We start from the raw sequence: 20669 nt of genomic DNA, 5'->3' as shown, positions 1-20669 counted from the left end.
TAGAACGTACAGAAGGCTTTGATTCAGCCTTTGAAGTGCAGCGAACGGATGAAGCAATAGAAGTATTTACAAAAACGGCCAGCAGGTGGCAGCAGAGTATAAGAGCTCAGCCAGGGCCATGTTGAAAACAAGCTCATTTACCCACAGTTCTAACAAGATTTGTGAATAATGATGACACTTGGCTATATTCTAATGCTAATTGCTGCAAAACTGAAACAGATAGAAATAAAAAAAAATCCTGATGAAAGAAGAGACTAATCTTTCTTTTGGTAGGTTCCATGTTTTTATAGCAATAGAACACAATATTCTGTGGGCCTTGCAAAATCAGTCAAAATCCAGTAAAACAGCCGGGAGCGAAGGGGGTTGCTTCAGTGAAAATGGCTGGGAGTGAATGAGTTAAAGGTTTATGTGCAATAGTCAGATATTTTAATATTTAATTGTAAATTTCAATAAATATGATGTAATAAATACTAGGGCCAACCGATACGGATATTTTTTTTAGGCTGATGTCAATTCCATATTTGGCAGAATAAAACTCTGATAACCGATTCAAGAGCCAATTAATAAATATATATATATATATATATATTTATTTTTTTTGGTCCCCTAACACTTAATACACAATACAGATATGAATTACAAGCAGAATATTTAACTGTGTTACAATACAATGTCCTTTCATGTTTAACTTTCCAGAGAGAACCGCTTTGGCATTCCTTTTGTTTTTTTGGTCAGTTAAATGCAGATTTTTGCTATTCATGGTCCAGCCCAGTTCCTATCCCCTGTGAATATTGGTGCACTGTGAATAATTTTTTTTATGCTATCTTTTATTTCTTACTGATGTGTATATATATATATGTATATATATATATGTATATATATATATATATATATATATATATATGTATATATATATATATATATGCATATATATATATATATATATATATATATATATATATATATATATATATATATACACACACACACACAATATATATAGCACAGTGGTCCCTTGTATTTTATTTGACTGTTTTCTAGTAAAAGTAGAGCTGTCAAACATTTTTGAATCAGATTATTCACATCTTAGAATTTTGATTAATCATGATTAATAACTTAATTAAAAAGGCTTTTTAATTTAAAAAAATTGCCCGCCAAATTTGAAAAGCACCTGTTATGTTGTTTTTTAAAATATTTATTTTCTTCAAAATTTTTTGATACACTGAACACTCATTCTCCTCTTTTTCTAATTAGTTAATTACTTGCAAAATTTAAAATGGGGGGGGGGAAAGACCCCATATTTTGACTCAATTATTTGTCAAAGTTTTTTTTTTTTTGCATTCAGGCTCTGTACCGAGCCCCCTGGAATAGTGAAGGATTACTGCACTGTATACGCTAAAAACCGTTTACACCGCATCCAAACTCTCACTCGTGTCCTATAAAGAGAGGAGAGGTCGTAAGGGGGGTGTGGGGGGGTTTGGGGGGTTGTATTGCAGGTGGGCGAGTAGGGTGTGGGTGTATTTGGTAGAAGATCGAGGGATAAAGTGACACCGAGGGCATGGTGCCTGCCTAACACACTGACTGACATGTCTCAAAAGGACTGGCCGAGGCGGGAGAGAGACACACGGTGAAAGGGAGAAGAAACACACACGGTGGACACACAAACACACACGGGCTGCCTTATGTTTGCCTCGTCGAGGCTTAGCAGCAGCTGATGGAGAAAGGATGTTCTCTCCTCGGCAAGTGGCGGATGATCCACTCGACGGCCTCTAGGCTGCCTTTGTATCCTTGGTGATGAGCCCCAAGTGGAGCTTTTCACCTTTATTTTTTATTTTTTTTAGATTCTTATTATTATCATTGTTAAAGCCAAGCATGACTTTCTTCTTTATGTGTCACGCACACACACACACACACACACACACACACACACACACACACACACACACACACACACGCACATTGACAGAGAAGCAGACAAGACCCAACGGAGGTGAACGAGCACACACACACTTACCTGAGGGAGACAAGAGTGGTTTTGGCACTCACCTCCACAGCGTTGTTGTTGCCGCTTTTATCGTACACGTCCTGTTGACCTGCCGGAGCACACGAGGAGTCAACAGGCGCACTTCGGAATATCAAGAGCACTCAGGAGGTGAAAGAATACCTCCACAAAGGCATTTGTGTCAGTGAATAAATGAGTCACTCGGTAGAACTCCAAGGTTGAACCACATTGTACAGGATTATTGATTACTATAGGCTATTCATAAAATAACTTATTGCATTTTTAAGCAATCTTTTTTTAAAGAAATAATGACATAGCAGAAAGTAAAGTAGAAGTTGTTTGAAGGTGTATATTACCGTAACAGCGATGCTAATTTCCGTTAGCCCATCTATGGTGTTTCACAGTGTATGTTAGCAGTAAGTTAGCGGACTTTCATTATTATGCCAGGATTGGTTAAAAATATTGCTGTTTAAACAGTCAGTGTTTAATTCGCTATTCTTTTACGTTAGAATTTTACTCCGAGCTCTAATCTGCTCCAGCAAGTCTACTGTCACATCTTGGAGTTTGTAAAAGCTTGTCATTAAAAACATAACATAACATGTGCTACAATAACATGACAAGATTGTACAGTTTTTCTTCTTAAATGGGGGGAACACTTACATTGTTTGCCATATTTTGTCTTGGTTTGTTTGTTTGTTAGCTAGCTAGCAGGCTCCTTCCTGGTTTGTAAAGAACGATGTAAGATAGTGGCAGACTGACTAGCATGTCAGGGTGTGTGTTGTAGACAGTTCCGCTGTGAGAAATCAATAAATTCAGATCCATTCAGACTAACAGGTTCGTGGATTTAAAAAAAATAATAATCAGGGTTGACTATTCGTTTGTTAGCTAGCAGGCTACTTCCTGGTTCATAAAGAATGAATATAGTGGCAGACTGGCTACCATGTCGGTCAAGTCAATTAATTTGGGCTTATTCAGACTTTTAAACAGGATGATAGATTTAGAGAAAAAAAAATCAGCAGAGCTAAAGGTTCCTACGCTTAAAATCTACTTTCCATTTGTTTGTATGACATATGAATGCATATGCCCCAAATTGCACTGATATTATGCGCAACCTTGACAGCTAACAGCTACAAATACCGCCGACATGCACTGTAATTAAATTAAAATATTCCCATCTTTCCGGGCTTCTAATCAGCACTAAGTAGGGAAGCTGTCGTTTTGAGGGATTTTTTTTTAGTGTGCAAGGAAACGCTTCAGCAGTTTGGGGATAAAAAAAAAAATGCTTATTTGCTTTTCTCCAGTGAGCGAGATAAGGAGATTTAACACGACGTGCATTAGGGCTTAACTTTTTTGGGGGCAAAAAAAAAATAATAATAAAACTTTTAAGATTGACCGACCTTCAGTGAACACATAGATACATATACATAGCAACTTTTAGCCTGTGGCTAGCTTTGGGGCAGAACAAATTAGCTTCTTCTTCTTTTTTTTTCTTTTTTTTTAAACAACTCAATACAACTTAAATAAACAGTCAATATAGAAATAGTGAGTCACATGACATCTGAACTCATCACTGGACGTTTGTATAGAAACCTGGCAAAAGGAACCACTCCCATTAAGTACACTGATACTTGCTTGTGCTATATAAAATGGATGGCTGGACTTTAGTCTTCACCTGAGGGGGACCCGTGTCCTGTGTGTGCGTCCACTTGGCCGCCATTGGTGTGTATGCTGTGAGGCTGGATGCCCTGTTGCCTCTCCAGTTCCCCTTAAAAACGTCAAAAGACAAACACAAGTGTGAGTTATACACACTCGAGTGTATAGTCGTCAAATGCCTTCAGTGGTGGGATACTATAACTAATACTTTGTTCCTGTACTCAAGTAGATTTACTTGACTATTTGTTTTCCTGGTGGCTTTTAACTAACAGTACACTCCAGTCTCCACTTTTTGTAAAAAAGTTGAGTATCCGTACTTCTACTGAATGACGGCGTGTGAGTACTTTTGCCTTACACTGGATATGTATGTGCTCCATCTCGTTGACTTCGGAAATGGCCTCTCGCAGCTCCTCGGCGAATTTCCGCAGCTCCTCCCCGCTTGGCGAGCAAAAGCTGACCAGCTGCTTCTTCTCGGAGGTAAACGGGCTCAGCATGGTGACGCCATGGGCGTAGTCTGGCGCCACACAGAACACACGACGTGGTCATTCATTATTATTATCCAGTATTGTGAAACAGATAGTCGTAAATAGCGCCCTCTGTTTGCCCTCAAGATGACAAAATTGGATGGACAGGAAGTCGGCCATTTTGATTTGAAGTGAACTCCTACTAGGGAACATTTTACAATAGTTTTTAATGCATCACATACACTTTAATCGAAACATTTTGTTAGGTTTCGGTTTTGTAGGGGTTGGATTTTGTTTATTATGGGTATGTTTGTTGTTTTTGTCTGTGGTTGGTGTTTGTCACGTGTTCCTGATTTCCTCCCCTTGCCTCGTTATGTCTGATCACGTCCACCTGTGGTTCTTCCCTTCCCATTGTGTCTGACCAATCGGTGCCCTCAGCCTATTGTGTTCCCCAGGTGTGTCTCATTAGTGTCGGTGTATTTAGTCTGTTGTGTTTGTCCAGTCCGGGTTGGTCCGTTGTCGTGTCCAAGTTTTGCCCATGTCTTGCTAGTTCCTCGTCATGCCACTTGAGTTTGCTTTGATTTAGGACGTTGTTGTTTTTTTGTCGGCACGTTGTGCACCACCTTGTTTTTGTTTAATTAATAAAACCGTTTTGTTTTTGGACTTTACCTCGGCCCCCCCACACACACACACTTGGGTCCAAAACCACAGCCGACCACGACACATTTAAGTAAAATCGAACATTCAAAACAATTATGAATACTTATATCACACTTAATGAGATTAGATGAGTTAGGCGGGATAAGTGACATATGGGTGGTGTTCAGAATTAGATTGTGCAGGTGCATCAAATGTGAATTCATTGTACATTCATTGCTGAAGAGGTGAAACTGCATTCCCAGGAGACCCATCGCTTTGCAGAAGGTGTAAGAAGCCGAGCTTTTCTTCTTGGGGCACAGCTTCAGGATCTGGAAAACGCAGCCAAACAGGTTTCGAATGTAAGAAAGCCGCTCGACCGAATTAAACAACACGGGAGCCAAATGCTGATCGGCGTCCCATGTTTTGGAGCGTGCTCACCAAGAGCAGGTCGTTGAAGAGGAAGACCTCTCTCTGGAGCTGCGACAGTTTCTGTTTATGAGGTTTATTGGCATCGGGAACCTCGAACAGGCGACAGCAGCACACCAGACGTCTGTGAGGTACGGCCAAGATCTGCACAGGGACGGTGGAAGAAATAAGCGGGGATAAATAAGTTACTAGGTAGGCAAGTAGGTCAGTTCATCATGGTGTAGTCCAGGGTATACTGGGTATAGCCACTTAATGCACACCCTTCAGCCATGGCCTACCCTCCTCTGCCTCTAATTGGCTGGTACCCCCTTCAACCCTTCAAAGGCGTCCCAGAAATTTAGCTCAGGTGAACTGATTTGCCCTCCTACACAGGGATGCTTGATCGCGACGTGGGTTCGATTCCCAGGGTGGATGCTGCCGAATACACACTAACTACATGCTTTAGTTAAGTTTTATAGTAGCTATAGGCTGGTACTTGATTTTTAAGTACCGGTAAATTAAAACGCAAGAATGGGGACAAATAGTTTAACTCATTCACGCCTATAAACGTAAAAAAATAATGTTAAGTATTTCTATTAGTTTAACATTTTTTCCCACTTTTGTTAACAAGAGTATGAAATCCTAGACTTTTTTTTTTAATAATCTTTTTTTATTTTTTATAAAAAGATTATTAAAAATTAGGGGCGTCAGGCGATAATTTTTTTTTATTGTAATTAATCGCATGACTTTAATAGTTAACTCACGATTAATCACACATTTTAAATCTGTTCTAAAAATGTTTTTTCTAGGTTTTCATACTCTTGTTAACAAAAGTGAAAAAAAAAATGTTAAATAGAAATAGTTCAAATGAATTTTTGACGTCTATAGCCGTCAATGGCAGTGAATGAGTTAAGATTCAGCATAAAACAAGACTGAGGTCTTTTATTTATTGTTCACTAAATGTTGCAATTTGTTTTATAACATATACTTTATGTGTGCCTCTTGATAAATACATTTGACATTATTTAAGACTACTGGTGTTACCAAACTGTTCTCATCAAATAAATGTATTATTGTGAGCAAGTACAAATGAGAGATTTTTAATTCTTACATGTCACCGTTTCTAAAAGACGACGTTTTTCTGGACTACTCAAAAAACAAACAAACATGAAAATTAAGAGTATACCCACTTCTCCGGGGAGCACTACACCACTGGTTGGCGGGTTAATTACCATCAGTGCAATAAGGGATTTTGGTAGGTAGATCAGTCATTTTGGTCATTTTTGTCAAGAGTTTGGGAAGGACGATCAGTCTTCACTGGTAATAATAATTATAATAACATTTATTTCAGAGTGCCTTTCAGGACACTGAAGGTCGCTGTACAAAAAATATTAAAAACAAAGAACCCAAAAAATCTCAGTAAGACAAGGTCAAAATAAATCAATTATGTGAATGGAATGGTTTAGTCAAGTCATACAAAATAAAGATTTATTTAAAAAAAATAATAATAATAAAAAATAAATTAAAAAAAGAGAGCAAGTATTCCTTTTACTGTATTGATTTTTAGCCTTGGTATTCCTTTATTTATTTTTCATTATTTTTCTATGCCCTAATTGTTGGGTCTGCGTTTAATTGTTTAGTTTAGTCTGCCCTGTAAAGTGTCCTTGGGTGTCATGAAAGGCGCTGATAAATAACATTTATTATTATTATTAACTCATTCACTGCCATTGATGGCTAGTGATGTCAAAAAGTCATTTGAACTATTTCTATTAGTTTAACATTTTTTCCACTTTTGTTAACAAGAGTATGAAAACCTATGAAAAAAAATATTGTACATTTAGATCAGATATCAAATGTATGATTAATCGTGAGTTAACTATTGAAGTCATGCGATTAATTACAATTAAAAAAATTAATTGCCTGATGCGATTTATAAAAAAAGAAAAGATTATTCAAAAATGAGGAGCGTCAGGCGAATATTTTTTTTTATCGTTATTAATTGCATGACTTGAGTTAACTCGTGATTAATCACACATTTTATATCTGTTCTAAATGCACAATAAAAAAAATCTAGGTAAAAAGTGTTAAACGAACAGAAATAGTTCAAATGAATATTTGACGTCTATAACCGTCAATGGCAGTGTATGAGTTAAGTAGCACAAATGACCAAGGCTTACAGTCTTCAGGCCAAGGATGGACTGCTCCACGCGGCTCACGTAGGTCACATGGTCCTCATTGGACCGCAGCTCTCTTTGTTGGATCCTTTCATAGATGCCAGCCACCATCTCTCTGGGGATGTCTGCGCCATCATCCACACCTGAAAGGGCAGACGTGCCAAAAAAACAACAACAGCAAAACATCAGCCTGACTCACTGTGAACAATCCCGTCTGCAAGGCCGGGTCAAGCACCCTTCAAAAAGTTCAGATTTCCCGTTATTTGGGAATTTATGAGATGGCGAGGGCTAGAGGAGGGAGGGAAAGGAAACGCATGACCAAATTGTTTTGTTAAAACACAGGTGAGGTATTTGTTTTGCAAGGCTCGGGATCTTAGATTAGATTAGATTCAAAATTATTATTTCATTCTTCAAAAAAAAAAGAAGAAAGTAAAACGATATCTGCCCCTGATCAACACAAAAAAAATGATCAACACAAAATAAATGACGGCAAGCAAGTCATGATGCTTTCAAAATAACAGTGAAACAAAATAATGACCTTACGGCATGACCTTGTGCTATATATATTTTTCTGATATTAAATTAGAGTACATTAGATTACATTAGATGGACGGACGGACGGACGGACGGACGGACCGACAGAGAGAGAGAGAGAGACTGTGAAATGAGTGCCCCTGCAGTGCTGGCCACTCACAGCCACACCATGCAGGGCGACTGCACTGAATCATGACGTTTTCTTCCGTGGTTTCCATGACAATGAACTGGCTGTCTGGAAGCCACTGTTGACTGAAAAAAAAAATGCTGTTGAGCAAAGGTAAATAGAAGTCAAAGTGCTGGCGGGCGAGCGCAGGTGATGAGATGCATGTGGAAAATACCAGCTCGTATCGTTAAATCGCAATGAGGCGCAATTAATTGGCACGCTCTCTGGGGCAGAACCCGAGGCGCTGAAGATATATCAGACATGGAACACCAGGCGAGCGAGAGACTTTCACTTCAGGTAAACAGGCGATGAGTTAAACCCTTTTCACACTGCACTCGCTCGGTGTGAAAGAGTCATGCAGCAGAGAAAAACTAATGGCTTGGCGAGAACTTGGATCGTTTAATCATGCCCGAAATTACCCAAAAATAATTTATTCACATTTTTTATATCTCAAAAACGTGACATTTGCGTCTGTGCATAACTGTTACCTCTGAGGTTGCGTATGAAGTCATCGAGGCCCATCTTGCGCTGCGGTTTGATGTTGGGCGAGTACATGTCTGTGTTGAGGAGGACCACAGCGAAGGCCAGGATGAAGATGGTGTCGGGGTTGTGGAACTGCTGCACCACATCAGGATTACACATGCAGTAGCGCTGGCTGAGTGGACATAAAAAGAAACAACATAAATACATTATAGGGCCCGACCGATTATAATTGGCTGATTATTGCCCTTCAAACATCTGCCAAAACAAGGGGAAATAATCGGCCATTTGGCCCAATTGGCCGATTATTTTCCCCTTAAAACGTTAGAATCGAAGAAAACCGAAGTTTGCGACGCTGTGAAAGTACCCTGAATGCATCATTTTGCTTGCGTAGCATTAGCAACTAGCAAGTGTGCAGCGTATGTTATTTTGGTTATTTTGTTGTCCCTAAGCGTCCTTTAAGCTGTTTGATGACACCCCAGTTGGAGTTATCTGTAAAATTAAACACACGACAATAAGAATTACATCCACTGTAAATTTAAATACAAAACATGTTGAGTTTTTAAAACACTGCTAGCCTAGCACTAATGCTAAAAAAGAAGGGAGATCCCGTTCAAATGCTAACTAAGTTAGCTTCAACTTCGGGAATTTGATAATAACCATTCTTACTTATTTACAACAAAGAATAATGGTTTTATTATTGACACATAAATTGATACAATAATCTTGTATACTTCATGAAATTTGTTGATAAGGTCATACTATGGACTTGTCATTCAAAGCAGAGCAAATCTTAATAGCAAGAGTTTGTGCATAAGGGACACCTATTGAAAAAGGAATTTGGGGGGGGGGGGGGGGTCATTTTATGCATTAAATATATTTTTTTTAAATAATCAATATTCTTTCAAATATAATTGTATTGAAGGGTTAATTTTAATTTAATAAGTGATTATCTTCCAATTTTTATGAAAGTATTTTGATGTGTAAAATTAAAAGGATTTAAGAGACTGGCATTGCTTTCCTCAATTGAAAATATCTTCTTTTTAAAAATAAAGAAAATCTGATATATTGTATTGTTTCTCTTTTTTATGTCAATGGGGGATGTTATTTTTCTGGATTTTAAAAAGTATTTTAATTTGTGTTTATTTTTTTCACGATTCTAAAAAATATATACATTTGAGGAAGTATTATTTTATTATGTATTATTACTATAAAACATATATGTTTTATTTATAATACTTCAATTAGTACTATAATGTAATTTAGAGAGGGGATGTAAAAAAAAAACTTTAAAATATATATTAATTAGTGATATAACTTTCCATTTGTGTTTTAATTTATAATAATATTGTTTTGGAAATTTGATCCAAATTCATTGGATGGTAATATTTGTTTGCATTTTTGGAAAGTTAATTTAATGATGATGAAATATTACCTGGATTTTTTTTTTTTGACAAGGTCATTTGTAGGTGAAAGGTTGAAACAAATAAATGATTCCAAATGAATAGCGTAGAGCTAAAAGATTGTTAGTTAATAGTTTCCCAGTTTGGATCTTGTGCCAAAATATGTACATTAATAAATGTCATTCTTTTTACTCTGCATCACCTTTGTATCCCGCAACACTCACTTTTGCTGTGACATGAAACCTGCCAAGCTCACCTTTCCATTTATTTGGTCGACTCAAAAGGGTTTGACTACTGTATAGAATGATGCTGAAAAAAATGCTTTAATATTCCGCCTAGCTCTCTTGAATTGCACTTACAGGCTTCCACTGAATATTAGAAACACCTCTCAAAATCTTTTTTGTGGCCCCTGAAGCGAAGGCTAACTTAATGACGCGCCCCCTGACTTCATGGCTTGTGGCTTTATTATTATTATTATGACACACATTTTCTCTTCATTCTTCTATTTAAGATATGGTTATGATATGAGGAAGGACACAATATCAGCATCAGGGAGTGTGTGCTTTAGGGGGAAACGTGCAAATAATTCAAGGCGACATAATATGGAAAATATATGTAGTTGGGTAAAATTGTCGATCAGCATTAAAATGTTGTGAACTCAAGTAGGCCGGTCTGAGCCCTGAAACTCCAGTGCTGAAAACGAGTCCCACTCCGGCCCTGATGGTGTCTCATGATAATTAATGGCGCTGAAAGGACACGTTTGACAGTGCAAAGCGGTTTGCGCCATCGGTGGTGAAGTAACACTCGGCTCGTCACGTTGGCTCGCACAAGCACGATGAGATGCTGCACTTTGTCTGCTCCGTCGCTGCCCGCAGGATTCAAAACGTCTCGCTCGCACCTCCCCGACTCCTTGACTGTCACTTGCGCTTACACACTGGTGCATTCTGGGAGTGGGGGGGCTTTTGTCACAGCAGCCATGTCGAGACGCCGGCGCAGAGGCTATACGAAGACTTTTGCACATTATTTAGCACATGATGGCACAATTTGTAAATGTCACAAATTACATTTAGAATGGCACTCACTAAGTTAAACCGCTAGCATTTGTTGACATTTGCTTAACATTGTTGATTTGCCCTTGTTTGTAGGCGGTTACTTTCTGGTTCATGAACAACTATATATTGTTTTTGGTACACTATATTTCATTTTCTAACACCAAAACAAAACAAAAAAGGGCTTATATTCGCCAGCTAACGTGGCTAGCTAACGTTAGCTAGTATTCATTAATAGTGTGACCACAAGGTTTTCAAAAAAAAGGGCTTATATTCGCCAGCTAACGTGGCTAGCTAACATTAGCTAGTATTCATTAATAGTGTGACCACCAGGTTTTCACACCAAAAAAAATAAAATAAAAGGCTTATATTCGCCAGCTAAGGTTAGCTAGTATTCATTAATAGTGTGACCACCAGGTTTTCAAAATTAAATGGGTTTTAATAGGTTTATCGTATTAAATGCTATGACGACTGTGTGATTGACATAAATGTGGCAAAAAAAGAAAAAGAAAAACCTACATAATAATGGCACAAAACAATGAGATTGGCAAAATCCGCTGGGACACGGAACGCAAGGTTAAAAAACGGGACTGTGCCGGTCCACCTATGTTAATCAGACATATAAACCATCAATATTATAATGGCCTGTCTAACATGGCTAGCTAATGTTAGCTATTATAAGCCAAGTTATCGACATGACTCCATATTGTTATCATTGAGAAGTTGAGTTGAGTCCACATTGCACACATAATCAACTCCCAAAAATACAAAAACATTAGAGTGGAAAAAAGTGTAAGTAAAAAAAAAAAGAAAGTATAATAAAGTAAAATAGTGTTTTTTTGTCTTAGTTTTTGTAGGGGTTATCAAACTTTTTAGGACCATGGGATAATTTTTTCCGACATAACCCCAGTTTTCATTTTACAACAAAATTCCAGCGGTTCAAATTAGCTGTGAAAATCAAGCTTTTTTTTTTTTCCTTTTGCTTGTAGTCTGATTGATGAGCATTCCAAGAATACGCCTTTAAAGGGGTGCAAGGATGTGCAAGATCTTCTCACAGTATAAATTATTGACACATTTTTGTTTTTATTTGAGTTTTGGCAAGATCCAGCAAACGAATAGTTTTCCTGCTGCTTTCAGCCAGTGAGCAAACGAAGTGACATAGTAGCTTCCCCACTCGTTTACTTGATGTAATATGCAGCAAATGTTGAAGCGAGGCGAGCTCCACTACTGAATGCATGACTCCACACACAAACGCACACACGCGCTTTTTGTGCATGTTTATGCACCGCTGCATGAATAAACAGCAATAACGCGTATGTGTACGTCACTTTTGGCTCCGCATCTTATGTCAGCAGTCTGTTTCAACAGCGGCTTGGCATCTTCGCATCATGAAGGTCCGCACGCCAGCTGGCACAAAGAAGCCTTCGCCACGATGACGGCGCAACGCACACACGCGCACGGATGACATAACAAGTGTTATGTAAGACGCACGGCACATCCCGATAAGGTCCGCTCACTTGTGACCTATGCTCACAAAGTGTGGTCCGTGATTGCCGGTGACAGATGTGTAATGTGCACCACCCAAAGGGCACCTCTGACTCGCCAGCATGTGATGAAGTGTTCTGATTGGCCTTCAAATGAGGGAAGTGTGATGATTATTTGCTTTTCCCCTTCACCGCCTTTCTTCTATAAAGGTCATCGAATATACAGGGGGTCGTTAGCTAGTAAAGGATTTTGGTACGTTCCGCCTGAGATTCTGCTCGTTCTTTGTCTTTGATGCTCATTATATGAAGGACCAGAAGGGAGGACTGCAATAATGGTGAGTGCATTGCTTGTTTAGTGCTGTTGAACTGTTAAGCAAGTTAGCATTTAGCATTAGCTAAAGCAATAACACAACCACCAGTCATCAGATTGACGAGCAATTACATTTGAAATTGTAGCGTCCCGTTTTTAATTTCGAAAATCTGGTCACTCCATTCTAAAGACGTTTGATGGTGTCAAGTTCTTCCACAAAAATTCATCAACTGTCATGCTGAAATTAATCCAAACATTTACACACTGTTCCCGCAAAGTTGGACATAGCAATTCAGATGACAATATGCTAATGTTCAGAAACGAGGACACATTCAAAAGCGCTGTCAGGTAACGCTCGATCAAACAACATGAAATCACTATTGTTGTTACGATAAAATAAGAAAGTCCTTATTTTTTCGCACAAAGGACACGCGCAGTGCATTACATTAACAGTGGCACATCTATAGCACTAAATCACAGCAGCAATTTTTCTCAAATTTGTCCCTGCGAGCGATGTGTGGACACATCCAGGACGCTTCAAGGGCAGCGCTGCGGAGACAATTTGTTTGCTCACTTACTTCTCTTTATACTTTCAAACTCAGTGACTACAGGAGCGCCATAAAGACAGGATCAAAACTAGAATTGAAGGGAAAATATTATGGAAACGTGACTTTTGAATTGCTTGCATAGCTTGTCTCTGGAGTTCCTGCCCACTCATCAAGTGTGAAATCATAAAATAAAGAAATGCTTTTGTGAGCTTCCCAATTCCCCAAATTGTTTGTTTGTGCTACTGAATTGTGATGCGACAGCGGGGCTAATCCACTGTACATGATACTGAACCCCACACTGAGTTAGCCAAAGCCAAATTAGCATTAGCTTCCGAAACAACCATATCGGGCGTTGAAAACAAACAGGCAAATCAGAATTTTTCCATTCAAGTTCAAACGTGTTATAACATATTAGCATATCTATATGGGGAGTGCGTGGTTTATTTGAGCGGACTCCTAGAAGTAGTTATGGGAATATTCGTCTGGCAAAAACCTCACTCTTGGCTAGCTAACTCTGTCCTAGCAACAATAATATTTAACCAGCTATCACCTCACTATTGGTCAGTTAACGTAAAGCTAGCAACAAACGAAATTTGCAAACATGGACGCCGGACCTGAGAGACAAATTAGCATAGCACTAGCTAGTATTATGCTAGTAGCAATATAGATGAATTTAAAATGTTTTTTGTTCTGCTGTTGGCCATGGTACGGTGGAGGGGACTATTGCTGCATTCGAGGATGGGTCGAAGTCTGACTTTTCCGACTTCAAACCAGGAAGTACGGGAACGCCCCATTGAACTTGGAAATCCCACTTGCGAAGTCAGAAACAAAAAGTCGTCCGACTTCACCGACGGACTACAATGTGACGTCACTCTACAATGGCGACCCCTTTGGAAACACAGACCGTGAATGGTAAGACACAATTTACTCGAGTATAAAACTAGATAGCTTTATTCATTCATAAATATTCGATGTAACTCCATGTAACATAACCTATGTGACAGTATGACGTTATCTCCCTGCATGAAATGATACAGTAAACTACAGAGGTGTATGGAATGCATTGAAAGATAAAAACAACAAATAAAAACAACAAATGAAGCAAAATTGCAAGAAGGCAAGTTTGCTGGAAGTCAAAATGAGTTTTAAGGACCAAAATAAAAAACTATTTATCACTATCCGCCATTTTGTTTGTTTACTTTCGCCTCAAATGCTTTCCGGTCGTAACTGGGATAAAACAACTCAGATAAATACGACCTTTATCGAATGTATGGATGACTAAAACTGCCCAAATTCAAAATAAAGTGAAAATAAAAACGGATATAAAAAATATAATTAAAAAATTTAATACAAATGTATTTATATATGTGTATATTAATTTTTTTGTTGTTAATGTTTTTATTTCCATTTATATTTTTTTATTTTATTTTAGAATAATATTTTTTAGATCCGTTTTTATTTTCACTTTTATCATTTATTTAGTCATTTATTTATTTTGAATTTTGGTAGTTTTGGTCCTCCATACGAATGCAGCATACGCTCCGCTATGCTAGAATGAGAAGTGAGAAAAAGTGCGATACAAGTGCTCTCTATTTACCATTTTGATCAATAGATGTTATTTGGTGGCTAATGTCAATACAAACAACAAATGTGGCTCTTTGGTGTGAGTCCGAACTCTCATAAATTAAAAAAAAAAAAATAATCCACAATATATTGGATGAAACACAGCCTTAACACCGCCAAATCCTAAAAACAATGTGTTTGAAAAATGTCGCCAGGAGGCGGTTGTTGTGAAGTAGAGATGCATCTATTTTTGTACACTCACTGATTTGCATCATTTTTTTTGGGTGCTGTAATTGGCGAGTTCATCCACGGTTGCAGGCAATCAGTATAATTTGTTAATGATACCAGAGATTTTGCTCTCATCACAACCTGTCACCATCAGCTCTCACAAGCACTTAAAGGTTATTAAAATGTCTCTCTGGATGTGGATGTCTGCTCGCCCCAAGGCTGATACATGACATCAAAGATCCTTTTCCTCTTTTTTTTTTTTTTTTTTAAGATTTGGTGCAGAATATGTGAGCACCGGTCGCCGACGGCATAACAACAAAGCAGCGTGCCCATTTGGTTGCGAGCGTGTGATGGATTTATGTTGTTGTGTTATTCAAGAGAATTGCTGATTAGCTACCAGGTACCAAAATGCGCACCTGCTGCATTTCTTAAGCCCCCGCGTGCAAATTTGAGTTGTCGTGCTCCCAGCGTCTCACCTAAAGGCCTCGATGAGTCGCTCCACCTTCTGCGCCTCGCCTTGCACGCGCACGTGAGCCTGGAACTTTCTCAGGGCCTCGTCCAGCTCCATGCCCGAGAAATCCATCTCGTCCACCACGCAGCTGCCAGCAACCGCACACACACACGGGGGAGGGGGGGGGAAATAGACGAAACAATTTAGCACATATAGGAGAGGTGACGTGAGCATTTGTATCCGAGCGAATGCACACACGCGCGCGCACACACACGCTGATGGCCAAACCTTCCTCTTACGGTCATACTTCCATTACTGAGGCGCTGACCTGGAAGACACACACATAACCGCACACACACCGGCGGAAAGAGGAAAGTGATGACAGTGGGAGATAAGAGGCATGGGAGTCACATAATGACATTCAAAGGAGTACATGAAAGCCTGAGAATGTGCCAATGGCAGCAGCACATACATGTGTGTGCGTGTGCGCGTGTGAGTGTGACCTATTTCGACAATCTCTGCAACAACCTCAGCAAAAAGCCTGTCTCTCCATCCTGGATGTTTTTCACTAAACATGAGCCTTTTCAATGAAAGCGTGTTGCACACTTTTACTACGCTGAAGACCAGAAAAGTAGAGGTGGGGTCTAGTGCTACTAGTACTACTTTTTATACTGTATATATTTCTTGGAATCAATACAGCATATATAAACAAAATGTATACCAGATGAAAGACCAAAGTCTTAGGTATATTTTTTGTATTCATGTCATTTTCATACCTTTTGTCTGTGCAGAGTTATAAGCCATCAAATAGAGAAAGTGAACATGTGACATGTTGCCCCACCAATGGGTAAGTTGTCACACTATATGGGGTAAGATGTCACACTGGATTTTGCAACTAATAAAACAAGGACACATTTATCCTTGTTCTCCTGTTTTGTGTGTGTGTGTGTGTTTGTTCTTACAGCCAGAGAAATTGTTTATCATTGATCTTGAAAATAGTCATTGAGCAAACTTTAGCATAAAATATTATGAAATAGATTAAAGTCCTTAGGAACTGCTGGGCCTGGCATATAGGTCATAGCTCTCAGTCTCAAATGCCTGTTTTGCTTTCTTTAAACTGGAAATTTGAGAATAAATTGAATTAAAATAAATAAATAAAGCATTTCGGTTAATGGATGGATGGTTCATCATCAATTTAGTTCTGACGTGTGTATTCTGTAGTTCCAACAACTGGAAAATCAATTTGTAAACAATGAAACAAAACATGGCAAACTAATTTCCTCACTCTTCTGACTCATCATCTGAAGGGTAATTCTGGCATACGTTAACCGAGTTGCCAAGGTGCATTTTTCATTGGCCCATTCTATGCATATGTGACAACAAATCGCAAAATGAATGAGACAAGTTGCCCCAAACTACCATGTTGGCTAATTCTTGCTCTTGTTTAAGTTAGCTTAAAACAGAGCAGTGACTAGAACTCATCTCAGCTCACAACGTGCTATTCTCTTCTCAGACAGTACACAACCCCTGACCGTTTATACGAAGAAAACTATTATCCCACTTTTTGTGGCGCCCTCTGGTGGAGAAAAAAATTGCAACGTGACAACTTACCCGTGATACAACTCGCCCAGGTCTCCCTACAAAAGCGTATTCCTTCCAAAGACATGTACATTCTCAAGAATGAATCTGTACTATAACGAGAACAAAAGTTATTTAATTAAGAAAAATTCCAAATTTTATACGATTTTTTTTTTATTACAAGAATAAAACTACAATGTTGAATGAAAGGGCAATTGTAATGTTGTGAGAATAAAGTTGTATTAAAAAATTTTAATAAAATTACGAGACAAATAATTGGACATTTCTGACAATAAAGTTGGAATATTACAAGGGGGAAAATTTTAATTTTACAAGAATAGAGTTGCAATATTACATGAAAAGGGTTGTAATTGTATAATACATAATATGTAAAATTAAATGATTGTATTTTTCCAAGAAAACGATAGAAAGTTACATGAAAAAAATAATGTAAATGTATGAGATTACAGTTGCAATATTATGAGATACAAGTTTAATGACATAAGATTGAAGGAGAAAATTTTGGGAAATTTAGACCAACTTATATATTTTTTGTGAAGTAGAATAAAATGGTATTATTTAGTGAAGCAATTCATTTCAAGAGAATAAAATGGTAATATTAAAATAATTAGAATACCTTGTAGAAAAAGTGACCAACCATTTAAGGTATCGGGTGCACGTGGACAGACTGCTGATACCAGCCACCGATACTTAAAATAAAACAAAACTGACATTGACTAAGTTCCCGAGGCTCGACTTTTTGGAGAGTGAAATTAGGAAGTGTAGTGATATTGACTGTATAATTAATCATTCTAGAATTGTATACTTTGCGGATTAAATTATCGGCATCGGTGGCCTTTACACACACGGAAGATAATATTTCATGATCTCCTCCTTGCAGCTATTGCATAACATTTTCCACTGTGAAGCCTGTGATAGGATCTCTTTCCATTTCTTTTTGAGGAGTTTTGCAGTAATGCAGCAGACAAATCAAAGCTCATTCTTAACCTTGGAAAACATTTGACAAAAAAGCTCTTCAGATCCAAAGAAGCTTTTTACCCCCCCCCCCCCCCCCCATCTTTTTAATCCAATTTGATGCGGCTCTCAGCAACACGACAACTTCAAATTTTCAAAGTTGCTTCTTAATGTGCTTTTAGTTGTGGTCACTATTCAGCAACTGCGAAACACGACAATGAGTCCTAGAGGTGCTCGAAACGGAGGACAGCTGATTTAAATGTGAAGATAAAAGTGGTCGGAGCTGCCGCTAATGCAACTCTAAGGGTGTAAAGTAGCTCACAATATCGCTATATCTCACTAAAAATGCATTTGCGCCTGTGCTTATTACTTGCAGGTAGCCAGAATATCAGCATAGCTGTCGATGCACAAGTCAATAAAAGCGGTGGAGTGCTAAACCTGCAAAAGGTCTTGTATAATTCATCACTGTGGCCCGCCATCACAACATCAACGTGAATGATGTCGCTGATAAAATGTTGAAAGGAAAGGTCGCTGTTGAATGATGGGAAATGTAGGCACTGTTTCCACAAGCTCTGCAAAAACCTCAGCAAGTAAAAAAATAAAATAAAAAAATAACTCAGCCTCCATTCTAGATGTAATAAGGATGAATGGATTTGTAATAAAAGTGCGGATTTCAGGGCTGCTCTGAATAATGACGAAGACAACAGTAAGGAAAGTGAAGAGAGTGTTTTCAAAGATACCAGACAAAACATTATACATTTCCAAAAACAAACATCTAAAATTATGATTAAAAAGTGTCAAAGTTATGAGAATAAAGTTGTATTTTTCCAACAAAAATGGACTAAAATATTATGAGGAAATTTCAGTAAATTTATGAGAATAAAGTTTATTTTTAAATTTTTAAAAGAAAGACAGATAGACCGTTACAAGAAAAATAGTGGTTCACTTACAATAATATAGAATAATTGTATGACAATAAAGTTTTTAATTATTACAACAATACGAAATTATACACTGTTACAAAATAATGTTGTGATATTACAAGAAAATATTTTATATGTTTACATTTTATATTAAAATAAAGTTGCTTGTTTTCCAAGAAAAAGATGAAAAACTTTTATATTTACTATAGTATTGTTGCTGTAATTTTGATGAATGGAATATTACAGTGAAATTTTGTACTATTATGAGACTTCTAGAATCGGAAGGAAATGAGAGACATTGTCACTTTACAAGAAAATGTTTGTAATAATATGAGACTAAAGTTGTATTTTTTTTTAATGAGATGCAACATTATGGGATGAATAATTGTAAAATTACAAGAATAAATTTGTAATTTGAGAATGATCTTGCATTTTCCAAGAAAAAAAATTCTTGCATTTCCTCCTTTCCTTCTTGCTAAATTGTAGTGTCATAAAATTTAAATGGAACTTTAACAAAAAAAAAAATATTGTCAGGAGAGCACTGTCGAATTGTCTTGAGACAAAAGTTTATTTTTTTATGTAAACTAACTTTACGAGAACAAAGTAGTAGGATTATGTTTTAATGAGAAAACTCTTCTAAAGGTACAAGAATACAGTCGTCATAAAGTTACGAAAAAGAATCATGTTTTTATTGGTAGGAAATAAGACTATAAAGTTGTGCAGATAAAACAACTGCAAGAAATTTGAATTACTGAATAAAGGAATGTGAAGAGCCTTTCTAACAGAATTCATTACTAGTCATTCTTTATCTGCCTTTGAACCGGCTTATTTTTTCTTCACTGTATTTTTTTTTTCTTCTGACCTTTTATTCAATCCCCATTGCAACATTTGAAAGATGGCAATGGTTCAATTGCTTGAAAAAGAAACCTAATGGCTTACAAAGACTCTAGAAAGCAGTCGTAAATTATTTATATTGAATCTAAAGTTGTCTCCGTTGGTTGAGCCAAACAAACGCTAGCCACTTGAAGGTTCTATTTAAAGCCACATGTCCAAATATTGGATATTGATAAATGCGGTGGGAGAAACTATACATATACATACTCTATACATTAAATGTTTTGTGTGAAATACTAAAAGGGGCGTGTCCTAGTGATGTCAGGAGCCATAATATGTTCCCTCATAGGATATAACGAGAGTGTAACGTATCACCATTGTTGACAAACAACAACTATGTTGTAAAAATACACTTAACAAAACATAGTGTTGTGTACGGTGTCGAAAAGGATGCCGACTCACTCAAGAACGTCTCGGTTGAACTGCAGCTTGCTGTTGCCCAGGAACTCGCCAATCATCTGCCTGCTCAGGCCTTTCCTCTGCAGCAGGAAGTGAGCCACGCCGATGGCCGTGTCGGGCACGAAGCCGCGCGTGATCAGGAAGTGGATGCCTTTCTCCGGGTTCCTGTCACCACAAGGGACCAATGGTAAAAAGACGAGATCATGATGACATCATAAAAACGATTTAACAACAAGCAGGGCGGGACTAAATGAGTGACAGCTCCTTAATCGTATTGATGTCGTCCAAATGAGACACTACAATTTAAAAGTCGCAAGAAAGACTCATTCGTTATGAAGTCACACAAA

General features: G+C 37.8%; 1 protein-coding gene across 4 annotated transcripts in view; it reads right to left on the bottom strand.

The window, feature by feature from the left end:
• The window catches only part of iqsec3b (IQ motif and Sec7 domain ArfGEF 3b), a 50701-nt gene that overhangs the window by 4360 nt on the left and 25672 nt on the right, over nt 1-20669 (bottom strand). For 2 of the 4 annotated variants that reach the window (XM_086074657.1, XM_086074660.1), the window contains exons 6-14: nt 20326-20487; nt 15579-15701; nt 8526-8692; nt 7341-7480; nt 5197-5328; nt 4988-5087; nt 4011-4169; nt 3675-3767; nt 2015-2093 (exon numbers count right to left, since the gene is read on the bottom strand). In XM_086074657.1, the coding sequence (XP_085930783.1) occupies nt 2015-2093; nt 3675-3767; nt 4011-4169; nt 4988-5087; nt 5197-5328; nt 7341-7480; nt 8526-8692; nt 15579-15701; nt 20326-20487 (1155 nt within the window). The remainder of the gene's footprint in view (nt 1-2014; nt 2094-3674; nt 3768-4010; nt 4170-4987; nt 5088-5196; nt 5329-7340; nt 7481-8525; nt 8693-15578; nt 15702-20325; nt 20488-20669) is intronic. The other 2 variants (XM_086074658.1, XM_086074661.1) reach the window with 1 other exon arrangement.

Source organism: Leptonotus elevatus, chromosome 4, assembly GCF_054856555.1.
Source record: "Leptonotus elevatus isolate MCC_2025b chromosome 4, RoL_Lele_1.0, whole genome shotgun sequence".
Taxonomy (NCBI): domain Eukaryota; kingdom Metazoa; phylum Chordata; class Actinopteri; order Syngnathiformes; family Syngnathidae; genus Leptonotus; species Leptonotus elevatus.
The sequence above is the reverse complement of the archived record's forward strand: the minus strand, read 5'-3'. Positions and strand labels throughout refer to the sequence as shown.